This window comes from Mirounga angustirostris, unplaced genomic scaffold (assembly GCF_029215605.1).
Source record: "Mirounga angustirostris isolate CCGP_5_RB_7025 unplaced genomic scaffold, mMirAng1.0.hap1 SCAF_8, whole genome shotgun sequence".
Lineage (NCBI taxonomy): Eukaryota > Metazoa > Chordata > Mammalia > Carnivora > Phocidae > Mirounga > Mirounga angustirostris.
The window spans coordinates 65,085,080-65,100,385 of NW_026991716.1; the positions used below are offsets into that span (position 1 = coordinate 65,085,080).

The 15,306-nt window shown below is 35.8% G+C and overlaps 1 protein-coding gene across 12 annotated transcripts in view; it reads left to right on the forward strand.

Moving 5' to 3' along the window:
- SENP6 (SUMO specific peptidase 6) overlaps nt 1-15,306 on the forward strand; it is a 116,741-nt gene that overhangs the window by 51,014 nt on the left and 50,421 nt on the right. For 11 of the 12 annotated variants that reach the window (XM_045867106.3, XM_045867109.3, XM_045867114.3 and 8 more), the window contains 2 exons: nt 2,589-2,659; nt 14,023-14,168. In XM_045867106.3, coding sequence (XP_045723062.1) covers nt 2,589-2,659; nt 14,023-14,168 — 217 coding nt within the window. The remainder of the gene's footprint in view (nt 1-2,588; nt 2,660-14,022; nt 14,169-15,306) is intronic. The other variant, XM_054505439.2, reaches the window with a different exon arrangement.

Consider the following 15,306-nt stretch of genomic DNA (forward strand, 5'->3'; position numbering starts at 1 on the left):
AAATTTGATTTTTGATCACCTAGCAATTTTTTAAAAAACTAAATTTTAAAGAATACAACATAATTTATGGCTGGAAAGTTTTCAAAAATTTTATCAAAGTAATAACGACTTTCATCCTGAAATTCTTATATTCTTGTATTAAATTTTAAGATATGCTTTTATTTCTGTAGTTTATTCATATATATTTTATTTTATTTATTTTTAAAGATTTTATTTATTTATTTGACGGAGAGAGACACAGCGAGAGAGGGAACACAGGCAGGGGGAGTGGGAGAGGGAGAAGCAGGCTGAGCCCGATTTGGGGCTCGATCCCAGGACCCTGGGATCATGACCTGAGCCGAAGGGAGATGCTCAACAACTGAGCCACCCAGGCGTCCCTATTCATACATATTTTAAAAGAAAAATCAGTTTTCCCTGTTTATATAGAGAAACATGTAGCACATATTCAATATGTTGTGGCCATAAGGTCTGGAAATGTTGGCCAGTATACAGAATAGTTTATTAACGTTGCATTATAATACATGATAGTCATGGATATTATATGATATATTCAGTGTGGTGTTTGTTCCTCATTAGCAAGGCGTAGTTTAGTGCACTGTGTCAAATGGCAAAGAATACAGTGCATTTAATGCAGCACTTTCACCAATCCATGCACATGTATGATTTGTTGTCTCAGATGATTCATGTCAGTTATTACTAAATAAACCTGTATTTGTAGCATACCCCAGAATAGGTAATCAAGCAGGTTCAAACTAACAAAATCCAAATTATCTGTATTTTCAGATTTTGTGCCCATTCTCTGTCAAATAATTATTTTCTGTATTGATAATCGTTAGTATTGAAGAATATATACTATTTGTGTTAGCCAATGTTTTAAAAATACTTTTTGGGAGTTTACCGTACTAGTATCATATTTTGCTTCAGATTCATTGCCTCTGTTGCATTTTAAAGTTGATATCTTTATTTTTCCAGAACAAAGAGTTATAAAAATTAGAGATTAAAAAACTGATTATTTGACTTAAAGATAAGACTCCATTATATCCTTTTTAGTGTGAAAATATATGGAATATAAAAACATGAGTTTTAAGTTTAGTATAATTAGCTGAAAACCTACCTCCTTTATAAGTGCTAGTACTACTATCTCTTAGGCAAATTCTCATCTTTACAACTCATATCCTCATGAATCTTCAAAATTCTGCCCAGTTGTACAAATAATGCTGCTCAATAATCATGAAAATTCTATTACTCATCAGTATGGATGCAGTTTGCCAGATTTCAGATTCTGGCATTGCTATTTAATAGTTACGTGAGTATAGGCAAGTCAACCATATTGTACCTCGGTCTCATCTATAAAGTGCTAATAATAATATATACTTTATAAGGTAATTTTGAGAATTAAAGTACTTAAAGATATAAAGTCCTTAGAACAGTACCTGGCACATGATGCTCACTATCTGCTAACTGCTGTTACAAATACACTACTATCACTACTCTTGCTATTTTCTTCTTGTGTCATTCTCCTATTTTGTTTTTAATTTAGATGCTTTGACTTCTACAACATAGAATATGAAATTCTTTTGGAAAAATTTCTTTAGGATTTTTGTTTACTTAATTATATACTCTGATAGGTATTGATCACTAGTGTGAATTTACAAATAATAGTACAGCCTCTTTTATTTTTAATTCCCTGGCTAAATAAAATCGGAATATTTTTAGAAGTTTTTATTTAGGGTGGAAAAGTAGCTATTGTAGCTCCCTGGTCTATTGCACTTTTTATAAATCTTTAATACTTTTATCCCATAACTAGCTATAGTTTTTTTTGTTTTACCCCAAAATTAGTGTATATTTGGACTTAACGTTCTATTTTAGGATCTTTATTTACTAAGGATTATGTTCAGAATCCTGAAAATTGTATATGAAGTCTGACAATGTAATTTAATGTATTTTTAAAGTATAATTATATCTCCATGATGTATTCAAAGTACAAGACTAAAATACTTGTTCCATAATTGCTGGTTTTATACATAACATTTTTTGTACTTATTTTGAAATTTTCCTCAAGGCCAGTATCTTAATCACCATTTATTCCCTTTAGTCACTGATTTGTTTTTAAACAACTAAAAAGATTTACAGCAAAATTGGGCAAATTGGGTATTATTAAGCTGATTTTTTAATTCAGAAAATGTGACAATGAAGTATTACATTTTTTTATGTGGTTTTTATAAATTGACTATGAAGGCAGTTCCAAAAGAAAACTAAAGTTTTGTGCACCATGTAACTTTGGTGACTACTTTGAAAGGACAATAATTTAGATTAATTTATTACTAACTATTTATTTGAAAGTCTGCTTGCTATGGGGCTTTGATAGATTAACAGTCCAAATAAAAGGTAGTCACTTTTCTTAGGGACCTTACAATGTATTAAGCTTTACTATATTTGTATATATAGTTTCATTATTTTATAGTATCACTTTTTTATATGGCAAAGAAGCTATGGTTTGCTTTTAATAAACATATTGTAGGTATTCCCTCAGCCTTTTCTTTTGAAAATATTTTTTCTGTTAAATCTATATAAATTTCCTTTTTTAGGAAAGAATACCCACCTCATGTCCAAAAATTTGAAAATAATTCTGTAAGGTTGAGTCGGCCTCAAGGTGTTGGTAAGTGTACAGTTTTACTTGTTAACACCTGTGAAAGGTTTTGAATAGTTGTATGAAAGGTAAAAGTAGAGATGTGACACTGGTTTTAGAATATTCCCAAGTATAATAGATATATGTAGAAAAGCATTTTTTATAACTGATTTGAAATCTTAACTGTGACCTGAAATTATCAGGGAATAGTTGCACAATTACAGTGTGAAATCTTTTTTTAATTAGTAATTTCATTAAATTCAGGATCCATGCATTAACTGTAGATGGGTTAAAGCTTCAAAATTGTGTTTTATTGAACTGTATTATAATCTTGTATGATGTGGTTTTGTTTTAAATGGTTATGATCCTAAAATTTAGGATAGATTAGGCAGCCACTGAATTTAAAAGAGACCATACCTGATACAATTGTGTTAATAATAGATATTGGGAAATAGTTGTGGGTGGAAATTTTGATTTTCATTGAAATAATCTTTTAATATACTGATAATTAGTGCAAAAATAAAGGCAAATAGTATTTATGGAAAATGTGTCACCGTCAAATTGATTTTTATTATCTAGAATAGTGATTCTTAATCTGTGTGTCTATCTTGTTTGTCCCGGGCCTTTTCTTGCTTAAACCACAGTTCTTATCCAAAATCTAATTAATTTAAACAGCTGGGTTTTCCTGATAGCTAAGAGTTTGTTTTTTAAAGCACCTAAACTCTTTGCTACTCTTGAGTGGAAATGTTTTATTCGTATGTTGAACATATCCCTATTTTATGATAAGAATATTCCAAACTTTATCCTTTCTTAATAACTTTGCAGTTATGAATGTGAATTATTATACGTGGCACTATATGGTTATGCTCATTGTTTATTAATAATAACTACCCACTTCAACTTTCATTCTGTTATACCTCAAATCTTTTTTGAACTCTGTACTGGATGCTGAGTCAAATGCCTTATATTCATTATTTGCTTTTATCCTAATTCATTATCTAAGATCCTTTAAGCTAAATTTAACTTTACCTACATTGTGTACAGAGGAAACTGAAGCACAGCGGGATTATATAACTTGCTCACAGACATGGAGCTGGTATTGCAATCTAGGCCTATTTGATACCAAAGCCCATGCTCATTACCACTATGCTTTACTATTTTCTTGCTAGACCAGAAAGAAAATTATTTCTAATCCTCAGAGAAGAACTGCATAATAGGTATTATCATTCCCATTGCACAAAAGTATTTTGGTGAGCTAAGGGATTTGGCCCATTCTGAATGGTTTTAGGTACAAGTCAGCCCCAGGTTTGTTAGAAGTAATTTTTAAAATTTAACAACATTCATTAAGTAGGTAAGAATAATCTTTAATTTTTTTAAATTTTGAAATCATTTTGACTTAGAGAAAAATTGTAAAAATAGTACAGAGTTTACTCTTTACCTACTGTCCCCTATTGTAACATCTTAGTCACAGTAGTATATTTATCAATAAGAAAATTGGCATTGGAGGCGCCTGGGTGGCTCAGTTGGTTAAGCGACTGCCTTCGGCTCAGGTCATGATCCTGGAGTCCCGGGATCGAGTCCCGCATCGGGCTCCCTGCTGGGCAGGGAGTCTGCTTCTCCCTCTGACCCTCCTCCCTCTCATGCTCTCTGTCTCTCATTCTCTCTCTCTCAAATAAATAAATAAAATCTTTAAAAAAAAAAATTGGCATTGGTATAACATTCTTAACTAAGCTATTTCACCAGTTTTTCACTAATACTCAATTTCTCCTCTAAAATCCAGTTTGGGATCTCATACTACATTATTTGTCATGTCTCCTAAGTTTCTCTGACAGTTTTGAAGAATAATGATCAGTTACTTTGTAGAATGCCTCTCAGTTTGAGTTTACACGATAGTGTCTTTTTTTTTTTTTTTTTTCAAGATTTTATTTATTTATTTGACAGAGAGATAGAGAGCACAAGTAGGCAGAGAGGCAGGCAGAGGGAGAGGGAGAAGCAGACTCTCCACTGAGCAGGGAGCCCGACGTGGGGCTCGATCCCAGGACCCTGGGATCATGACCGGAGCTGAAAGCAGCCGCTTAACCGACTGAGCCACCCAGGTGCCCCTACACGATAGTGTCTTATGATTAGATTGAGGCTATGCATTTTTGGCAAAACTTCCTGTCTTTTTAAAACACATCACATCAGAGGTGATGTTGATGTCTGTTTACATTTACCACCATCTCTTGGAGTTAGGTAGTTTCTGCTGGGTTTCTCCACTATAAAAAAAATTTTTTTCCTAGTTTTTAATAAAGATCTTGAGTGAAGATACTCTGAGACTATACAAATACCCTGTTTTTCCTTAAGCTTTCACCCACTCACTGTAGCATCCATTGGTGGATCTTGCTGGTAACTATTACTACTTGGTGTTTATCTAATGGTAATTTTCTATTTTTTTCATTTCTTTTAAAGATATTTATTAATGGAAATTCTTATGTAGGGAAAAGCTATACCTTCTGTCAATAATATTCGATTATTTATAGTTTTGGACTCAGATAATATACACTTGGTATATTTAACTCATAAACTTTGTAGCTTTTGTGTTGGGTAAGTACATGTATACTTGAGGATAGGATGAATAACAATGTTATAATAATGCATATATTGTTGTATAAAGATTGCATTTTTTTCCCAATTTTTTTCAATTTTTTTATTGGTATGTTAATCACCATACATTACATCATTAGTTTATGATGTAGTGTTCCATGATTCATTGTTTGTGTATAACACCCAGTGCTCCATGCAATACGTGCCCTCTTTAATACCCATCACCAGGCTAACCCATCCCCCCACCCCCCTCCCCTCTAGAACCCTCAGTTTGTTTTTCAGAGTCCATCGTCTCTCATGGTTCGTCTCCCCCTCCGATTTCTCCCCCTTCATTCTTCCCCTCCTGCTATCTTATTTTAGGATTTCCTTTGGAGATTTTTATTTATTTATTTATTTATTTATTTATTTATTTATTTATTTATTTATTTATTTAAAGATTTTATTTATTTATTTCAGAGAGAGAGAATGAGAGAGAGCACATGAGAGGGGGGAGGGGCAGAGGGAGAAGCAGACTCTCTGCCGAGCAGGGAGCCCGATGCGGGACTCGATCCTGGGACTCCAGGATCATGACCTGAGCCGAAGGCAGTCGCTCAACCAACTGAGCCACCCAGGCGCCCTGGAGATTTTTTTTTAAAACATTGGGAGTTCAAACTCCAGAAATAGTAGTTGCTGGCATAGCACCTGGAATAATTTTCTCCTAAAAAGAGATCACTGGGGTTTTTTTGTTCTTAACACCTAAGGTGATTTTCTCAATTACTTATTTTTCCCCTTTATTTTGCATTTAAGAGATACTTTCAGAATGAATTTTGATAAATTATAGTCATATGTCAGCACTTAGTAGCATTGATAAGCAGCTTTCTGGGATAAAATTAAAGCTTGTGAACAATTGAGTATAATTTTTGGTCAGATCACATATTCTGTTGCTTCATTTGTTTGGTGTTCTTTTTGTATTTTTTCTAAACATAAAGAAAACAACTATATAACTATAAATTAAAATCTCATTTCTTTTCTGTACCTGTTGTATCCTTGTCAAAGAGAATTAATAGACATTGAACATTTAATTCTTAATGTAATTACATTATGATTACAACTTAAGTCACTAATTTACACTACTTAACCCATGTGCGGAAGAAAAATATGCCCTTATTCTTAACCAATCTGTATATCTTCCATTAGCATCTTAATATATAACTTCCCAGGCTTTTTCTATGCATATACGTTCATTTTATTAAAGCATTCATGTTATATATACGTACAGAACAGTCTGTATATATTGCTTTTTGACTTTGGTATGATATTAATCTGGTTTCTATACTCTAATTATAAGATGTTGGAATAACAGAGGAAAACCAGCACTGAAAACACAATCAAAAGAAGTTTAAGAATCAAATGGATGCGTTTACTTATGGTGGACTTCTTTACAAGTTAATATATCCAAGTCTCTGTAATTACTTTTTAATGAATAGTGACCACTATATTTATGTACCATAATTTAGGTTGTTTTCAGTGGTTTGATAGTATATATATTATGATTAATAATCTAGGATACACATCTTATGTATTGGATCTATTATTTCCTTAGATTAAATCCCTAGTAATAAAGTTATAGGGATAAAGGTTATACATTTTAAAGACTTTTGATACATTACTGCCAAATGGCCTTCTTTAAAAGGTTATGTCAGCTTCCCAAAAAGAGTATTTGAGTATGCCTGTTTTCTCTTGCTCCTCCGCAACATTAGTTATTATCATTCATTTAGGCATTGCTAGTTTGATAGGGAAATAGTATTTGTTTTTCCACATTTCCTTCATTATTGGTGAGGCATTACAAGGATCATTTGAATTTCTTCTTTTATTCATGTCTGCCTGTTGTAGCCTTTGTCTGTTTATCACTTACTTAGCATGGCCAAAAGTGATTTTTTTTAAGGAGGTTGTAACAAGAACGTAATACATGACTTTAGTTTTATTTTACATTGAAAATCAGTCATGCTGGCAGCTACATGATGGAGAAAACTAACTTGATTTGGTTTGTCTTTCTCTTTTGAAAGACTGTAAAAATAATTTAAAAGCAAATACATAGGGGCGCCTGGGTGGCTCAGACGTTAAGCATCTGCCTTTGGCTCAGGTCATGATTCCAGGGTCCTGGGATTGAGCCCCACATTGGGCTCCTTGCTCAGTGGGGGGCCTGCTTGTCCTTCTGCTGCTGTTCCCCCCCCCCCGTGCTTATTCTCTCTCTCAAATAAATAAATAAATAAAATCTTTTTTTTTTTTTAAGATTTTTATTTATTTATTTGACAGAGACAGACACAGCGAGAGAGGTAACACAAGCGGGGGGGGGGGGGGGGGGAGAAGCAGGCTTCCCGCGGAGCAGGGAGCCTGATGCGGGGCTCGATCCCAGAACCCCAGGATCATGACCTGAGCCAAAGGCAGATGCTTAACAACTGAGCCACCCAGGCGCCCCAATAAATAAAACCTTTAAAAAAATAAAATTAAAAAAATAAATAAAAAGATGTTGAGCTAGAAAATCCAACAAGAAATATCCTAATCTTGGTGTTCCTCGTATGTGGTCTTGGGTGAACATTTTGTTTTCTTCTTATCCCTCTTTAATACTCATTGCATAGAAACTGCTTTTTATGTCTGAGTCTAACAAAGTAATTTAATCTTCGTAGGAATAATAACTAAAACTTGGATGCTCTGGACTAGAGTAGCTTCTCTGTAACTTCAGGTGTTAGTTGCTGGGAGAAGCTTTCAGTTCCTCTCTTTGTCTGGAGGCTAAGTCCTTATGTTTCTAGATCTGCGAGTGAATCAGTATCTCTGTGTGGCAAAGTTAAGGCATTTTCAGAGATGACATAGTAACAGCATTTCTTCCACCCATGTAATTTCATCTTTTTAAAGTGATATAGTTGTATCTTTTGTAATGTGATTCATTAATCCAGTAAACATTTTTCGAGCCCTTAGCTTGTGCAGTTTCTAGACACTGGGAGAACACATGGCTGAAACATGATTTCTGCTCTTTCAGAGCTGACAGTATAATGGGATGAAACCGATCAGTACAAATAATAGTAAAATAAAATGAGGTGCTAATTGAAGTACAGATAAAGGGGCGCCTGGGTGGTTCAGTCGTTAAGCGTCTGCCTTCGGCTCAGGTCATGATCCCAGGGTCCTGGGATCAAGCCCTGCATCGGGCTCCCTGCTCCGCGGGAGGCCTGCTTCTCCGTCTCCCACTCCCCCTGCTTGTGTTCCCTCTCTCACTGTCTCTCTCTGTCAAATAAATAAATAAAATCTTAAAAAAAAAAAAAAAGTACAGATAAAATGCTGTGGAAGCTCCAAATATTGCTTATGCATGCTTAGTGTGAGGCAGACGCAGCTTCTTAACAAAGAATGGTTTGACTTTACTTAGGTAAATAGGGTGGGCTTTACTTGTGAAGAGAACAGCAATATATGTAAGAGGGTGGAAGGAAAAACAGTCTGGAAAAATGCATCTCTTTGAGGTGCAGTTTGTTCGGAAGACTGAAACATCAACACAAACTTGCTTTGTGAAAAGCTGCGGTTCTGAATTTTTTCCTTAGCTACTAGAATCTTTGAGAGATTTTAAGCATTAGAATGATAGTCGTTTTTTTGCTAGATCACTTTGGCAGTAGTGGCGAAGGATTTAAACCAAGCTCATTTGGAGTGAGGAAAATCAGTTTAGGCAAGAGGTAAGCATCTGAAATGTAGTGGCAGTGGTTTTGGAGAGGAAGAAATGAATTTAAGAGCTGTTAGTAGAATTCCTTGAATAAGAGGAAGGAGGCACAAGGAGAAGTCAACTATTATTCGGATTTCAGCTTTGATGTCCAGGAAAGTAAAGGTGTTTGAACTGCCAAAGGCTGAGAAAGTAGAATTCACTTAGTGCAACTCTGTGTGTTTATAATAGCAAGAATAATTATATAGGCTTCTTAACACAATATTGTATATCAAACTCAGAAATATTACATAATGTTGATTTCTATGTGCAGATAATCTCCTTATTTAAAAAATTAAAAGTTAGGAGGATATTGAAGATAGGAATACGGAAGTATTTAACAAATTTGGGATTATGCAGGTAGAACATTTTGATTTGTAGATTCATTAACTTATGTTTTAGAAACGTGTATTATTTTCTTGCTTACTTAAATCTTTGCTGATAAAATCAGATTGTAATAAATATTGTCCTGTTTTTGTTTTTCACTTAAAAATTCTAATTATAGGGTGCCTGGGTGGCTCAGTTGGTTAAGCGACTGCCTTCGGCTCAGGTCATGATCCTGGAGTCCCGGGATCGAGTCCCGCATCGGGCTCCCTGCTCAGCAGGGAGCCTGCTTCTCCCTCTGACCCTCCCCCCTCTCATGTGCTGTCTCTCTCATTCTCTCTGTCTCAAATAAATAAATAAAATCTTTAAAAAAAAAAATTCTAATTATATCCTTAATGAAAATTATTAAACTTACATTGAAAAATAATGAGGAAAATCTTTTTGTATTTCTTGAACATAAAAAACCATTAGGCTGCATATTACTTTAGTTTCCTTCATCTAAACAGTTGTAGCCAGTGTTTGAATTAAAATTTTTTCTCGTTACTAATTTTTTTTTTAAAGATTTTATTTATTCATTTGAGACACAGAGATAGAGAGAGAGCATGAGCAGGGAGAGAGGCAGAGGGAGAAGGAGAAGCAGGCTCTCCGCTGAGCCAGAGCCCGATGTGGGGCTCGGTCCCAGGACCCTGGGATCATGACCTGAGCCGAAAGCAGATGCTTAACCATCTGAGCCACCCAGGCGCCCCACTAATTATTTTTTTTTTATTTTAGAGGGAGAACTTGTCACAGGGCTCGATCTCAACGACCCTGAGATCATGACTTGAGCCAAAACTAAGAGTTGAATGCTTAACTGACAGAACCATTCAGGAGCTCCTTTCATTATTAATCTAAGAAGAGTTAACTAACTTAGAAAAAAGTGTATGTGTGTGTGTGTGTGTGTGTGAGAGAGAGAAGGAGATCGATTGATTCAGTTGATTGATTGATTTAGTGTGAAAAGTGCTTCTGCTGCCTTAGTAACACAGAATAACCTGAAGAGAATATTGGTACACTTGACAAAAGTGGTCCCCAGTGTGTGTAGAGATCCTGGTGAGGAATGAAAAGTAGACTAGAGCTCAGGACATGACTACAGGGCTACAACTTAGAGTTCTGGTTATTCTTTTATTAATATTATTATTATTTTTTTTTTATAATTTTTTTTTTAAGATTTTATTTATTTATTTGAGACAGAGAGAATGAGAGACAGAGAGCACGAGAGGGAGGAGGGTCAGAGGGAGAAGCAGACTCCCTGCCGAGCAGGGAGCCCGATGCGGGACTCGATCCCAGGACTCCAGGATCATGACCTGAGCCGAAGGCAGTCGCTTAACCAACTGAGCCACCCAGGCGCCCCTTATTAATATTATTTTTATTGAAGTATGGTTGACATAAAATATCACATTAGTTTCAGGTGTACAACATAGTGATTCCACAACTCCATAAATTACACTGTGCTCATCACAAGTGTAGCTAACATCTGTCACCATACAACACAATTACAGTGTCATTGACTGTATTCCCTATGCTGTGCCTTTTATCCTTGTGACTTACTCATTCCATAACTGGAAGCCTGTATCTCCTAGTCCTTTTTACTTGTTTTGCCCACCCCTCCCCGCTCTTGGCCACCATCAGTTTGTTCTCTGTATTTATGGATCTGTTTCTGCTTTTTGTTTGTTTGATTGATTTTTTAGATTCCACACATAAATTATTTTGCTTAGTATAATACTCTCTAGGTCCATGTTGTCACAAATGGCAAAATTTCATTTTTTTTTAAGGGTAACATTCCTCTGTGTGTGTGTGTGTGTGTGTGTGTAAACATAGGGGTAGGTAAATCATTTCAAATTAGTTTTTTTTTTTTTATTTTTTAATTCTTTGGATAAATACCCACTAGTGTAAACCCAGTAGTGTAATTACTGGATCCTATGGTATTTCTACTTTTTAACTTTTTTGAAGAACCTCCATACTCTTTTCCATAGGGGCTAACCAGTTTACATTCCCATTCGCAGGGAGTGAGGATTCCCTTTTGTCCACATCCTCATCAACACTAATTATTTCTTGTCTTTTTGATATTAGCCATTCTGGCTGGCATGTAAGGTGATACCTCATTGTGGTTTTGATTTGCATTTGCCTGATTATTAGTAATGTTGATTCATCTTCTCATGTGACTGTCTTTGGAAAAATGTCTATTCATATCCTCTGCCCATTTTTTAATTGGATTGTTTGTCTTTTTGATTTTGCATTGTGTGAGTTCTTTATATATTTTGGATATTAATCCCCTATCAGATAATATCATTTGCAAATATCTTCTCCTATTTGGTGGGTTTCCTTTTCATTTTGATGGTTTCATTTGCTGTGCACAACTTTTATAGTCCCAGGGCACCTGGATGGCTCAGTCGGTTGAGCGTCTGCCTTCAGCTCAGGTCTTGATCCTGGGGTCCTGGGATTGAGCCCTGTGTTGGGCTCCCTGCTCAATTAGGAGCCTACCACTCTCACTCCCTCTGCCCTTCCCCCTACTCGCTCTCTCATGCATCCTCTCTCAATAAATAATAAAAGTAAAATCTTTTTTAAAAAAAGAAGTCCCTTTTACATTTCTTGTAAGATAGTTTAGTGATGATGAACCTCTTTAACTTGTGTTTGTCTGGGAAACTCTTTAGCTCTCCTTCAATTCTGAATGCATATCTTGTCTGGTAAAGTATTCTTGGTTGTGGGTTTTTCCTTTCAGCACTTTGAATATAATCATACTACTCCCTTCTGGTCAGCAAAGTTTCTGCTGAAAAATCAGATGATAACCTTATGTGGTTTCCCTCTTATTAACTATTTGCTTTTCTCTTGCTGCTTTTAAGATAAAAAAGATTCTCACTTTATTTTTAATCTTTGACATTTTATTATCTGTTTTGGTATGGACCTCTCTGGGTTCATCTTGTTTGGGATTCTCTCTCTCTGCTTCCAGTGTGGATGTCTGTTTCCTTCCTCAAGTTAGGGAAGTTTTCAGTCATTATTTCTTCAGTTAAATTATCTGCCCCTTTTTCTTCCTTCTGGGACCCCTATAATGTGCATGTTAATATGCTTGATGTTGTTCCAGAATCCTTAACCTGTCCTTTTTTTAATTTTTTTTCTTCTTTTCACTGTTCAGCTTGGGTACTTTGCATTAACATATCTTCCAGATTGTTCATCCATTCTTCTTCATTCTCTAATCTGGTGTTGATTCCCTCTAATGTATTTTTAATTTTGGTTATTGTATTATTCAGCTCTGATTGGCTCTTTTTAAAATTCTTTATCTCTATGTCAGAGTTGTTATTTTGTTCATTTACTCTTCTTTCATGTCTGGTGAGCCTCCTTATGACCATTACTTTGAATTCTTCATTGGGTAACTTGTGTATCTCCATTTCATTTAGTTCTTTTTCTGAGGTTTTGTCTTACTCCTTTTGTTTGGAACATATCTCACTATGTCCTCATTTTTCTGACTCTGTGTTTGTTTCTATGTATTAGGTAGGTCAGCGACTTCTCCTGATCTTGAAAGCAGTGGTCTTATATAGAAGGCATCCTATGAGGCCAGGTAGTGCATTCACCCCGAGTCACTAGAAGCAGGTGCTCCAGGGGTATCCCCTGTGTAGGTTGTGTGTACACTTTCCTGTTGTGATTAAGCTATGACTTCTTTGGGGTATACTGGTGAGCAGGGCTGGCTGAGAGGCCTGGCTGTGACTGCGGTGGCCTTGCTGATGGTAGGGTTAGCTCTTGGCACACCTGGCTGAGTGGTCCAGCTGCAGCTGCTGTGAGTATGCTTGTAGGAGAGGCACTGTCCCTGAGGGGTTGCTTACTGGATGTGATGTTGTGGGAGTTGCTTTGGAGGCACACATGGGGTTTGGCTGCTTGAGTGGGCGTGGGTCCACAGGCAAATGCTGGGGAGGGGTAAGCAGTGCGAATAAGGTAGATAGATAGTGTCAAAAACTGGCACCTGCAAGTGTCTGGTCAACTAGGCTGAAGAAGGGCAAGAAAAATGGTGCTTCCCAGTATTTTCATTCTTGGAGAAACCTCCTGTATATCCTGTCCCTTCCACACATGCCCTAAACTTAGTCAATGAATCTCTTTCATGTGTAACCCAGGTACTTTTCAAAGTGCTAAGTGATATAATGCACTGGCCCTTTAAGAGCAGAGTTTTTGTCTTATAGCCCTCCAGCTTTCCCAGAGTTAAAGCCTACTGATTTTCAAAGCTCTTGGAGTTAATCTCTGCTGATTTTCAAAGCCAGGTGTTATGGTGGCTTGTCTTTGTGGTGTGATTCCCAAAGTCAGGGTGCCTGACTTGATCCCTTCACTCCTCAGTGAGGACCTCCACACCTGTGTTATCCCTCCCACTTTTGGGTCGTCAGCGGGGGATTTGGTTCCCGACTGCATCTCTGGCCCTCATACCCTTTTCAATGTGCCTTTTCCTTTATTTTTTTTAACTGTGGAAGATCTGTTCTGGTAATCTTCAAGTCATTTTCGGAGTGAGTTGTACTGTATGTAGTTGTTGCCTTGGTGCCCAAGGGAGGAAGTGAATTCAGGATCCTCTTACTCAGCCATCTTTACCTGCTTCCAAGTTTTGGCTACTCTTTATTATATATGTTGTGAAACATTAATTTATTTTAACCAAAACATAATAATTTGATAATATAAATTAGCGTTGTTTATAGCAAAGATCATGAGGAATTTATAAAATTTAATTTCAGTACTTTTGGTTTTTTCCTCCTTCCTTTAGATCGCGTAATGAAGAAAACTGAAGAGTCTGAATCACACCTGGAGTCTGAAATTAAAAGGAAAGTACCACAGAAACGTCACAGTAGCACATATCAGTCTCCGCCTCCTCTGTCTCCTGCTTCAAAAAAATGTTTAACTGATTTAGAGGTGGGTGGAGAAATTATTCTCTGTTGCTCATCAGTTGGTATTTTTATCAATATTATTTTTAGTACTTACTAAATTCTAGGTGATCTTTTCTTACAGGACTAGAAAAGACCTAGAAAAGTTATTTAAGCAAACTTTTCTGCCTTCATTATGTCATTTTTTCACTATCCAAAATGTAGAACATGTATGATCAGTGCCTTCCTGCAACATACTCCAAATAATAGCTCTCAACCAGAAATATTTTGAAATAATTTAAAATAGTTTACAAAAAGTTGAAGAAATAACAAAAAGATTTTCCGTATACCCTTCTATTAGATTCTCCATTTTTCCACATTTGATATATTGTTTTCCCTCCGTCTGCCTTCCTTCCAACTTCCCTGTGTGTGTATGTGTGTGTGTGTGTAAGTGTGTGTGTTTCTGCACCATTTGAGTAGAAGTAATAGACATCCCCATTTATCACTTAATAGTTTAGTGCATGTTTCCTTAAAAAAGGCAGGGGAGGGGGGTGGAGAGGAGACATTTTCCTGCATAACCAGAGTGCAACTGTCAAAATTTAAAAATTAACATGGATCCAAAATTACTGTGTAATCCACAACTCCATTCAAATTTCACCTAAGTAATGTCCTTTATCAGAACAGGATCCAGTTCAGGATTGTGTTATATTTAATTGTTATGATCTTTACTCTTCTTTAATCTGGAATAATTCCTTAGTCTTTCCATGTCTTTCATCACCTTGATATTGTGGAAAGTATGATGTTTCTTCATGATTTATGCATTTTTCAAGAATCTTCTGAAGTGATTCTGTAATCTTGTCGTTGCATCGTATCAGATTGCATACAATGTTGATTTTCACATTGTAACTTCTATCTTAAGATGTACTTTCCTAGATTTGTCCACTGTAAAGTTAATTAGTAGGTATTTCTTATTTATTAATAAGATGAGCTACTGTAAGATAGGCTACTTACTTTAAGGTAGAGTACCTTACAATAGCTCATGAATTAAGGAGAAGCTACTATAAGGTAGAGGGTTTCCTTATCTTATATTTACTTATGTATTCCTTTATATCAGCACAGATGTAGAGATTCCTTTTTTTTTTATTATTGAAGTATAGTTGACACAACATGGATTCTTACTCAAAAAA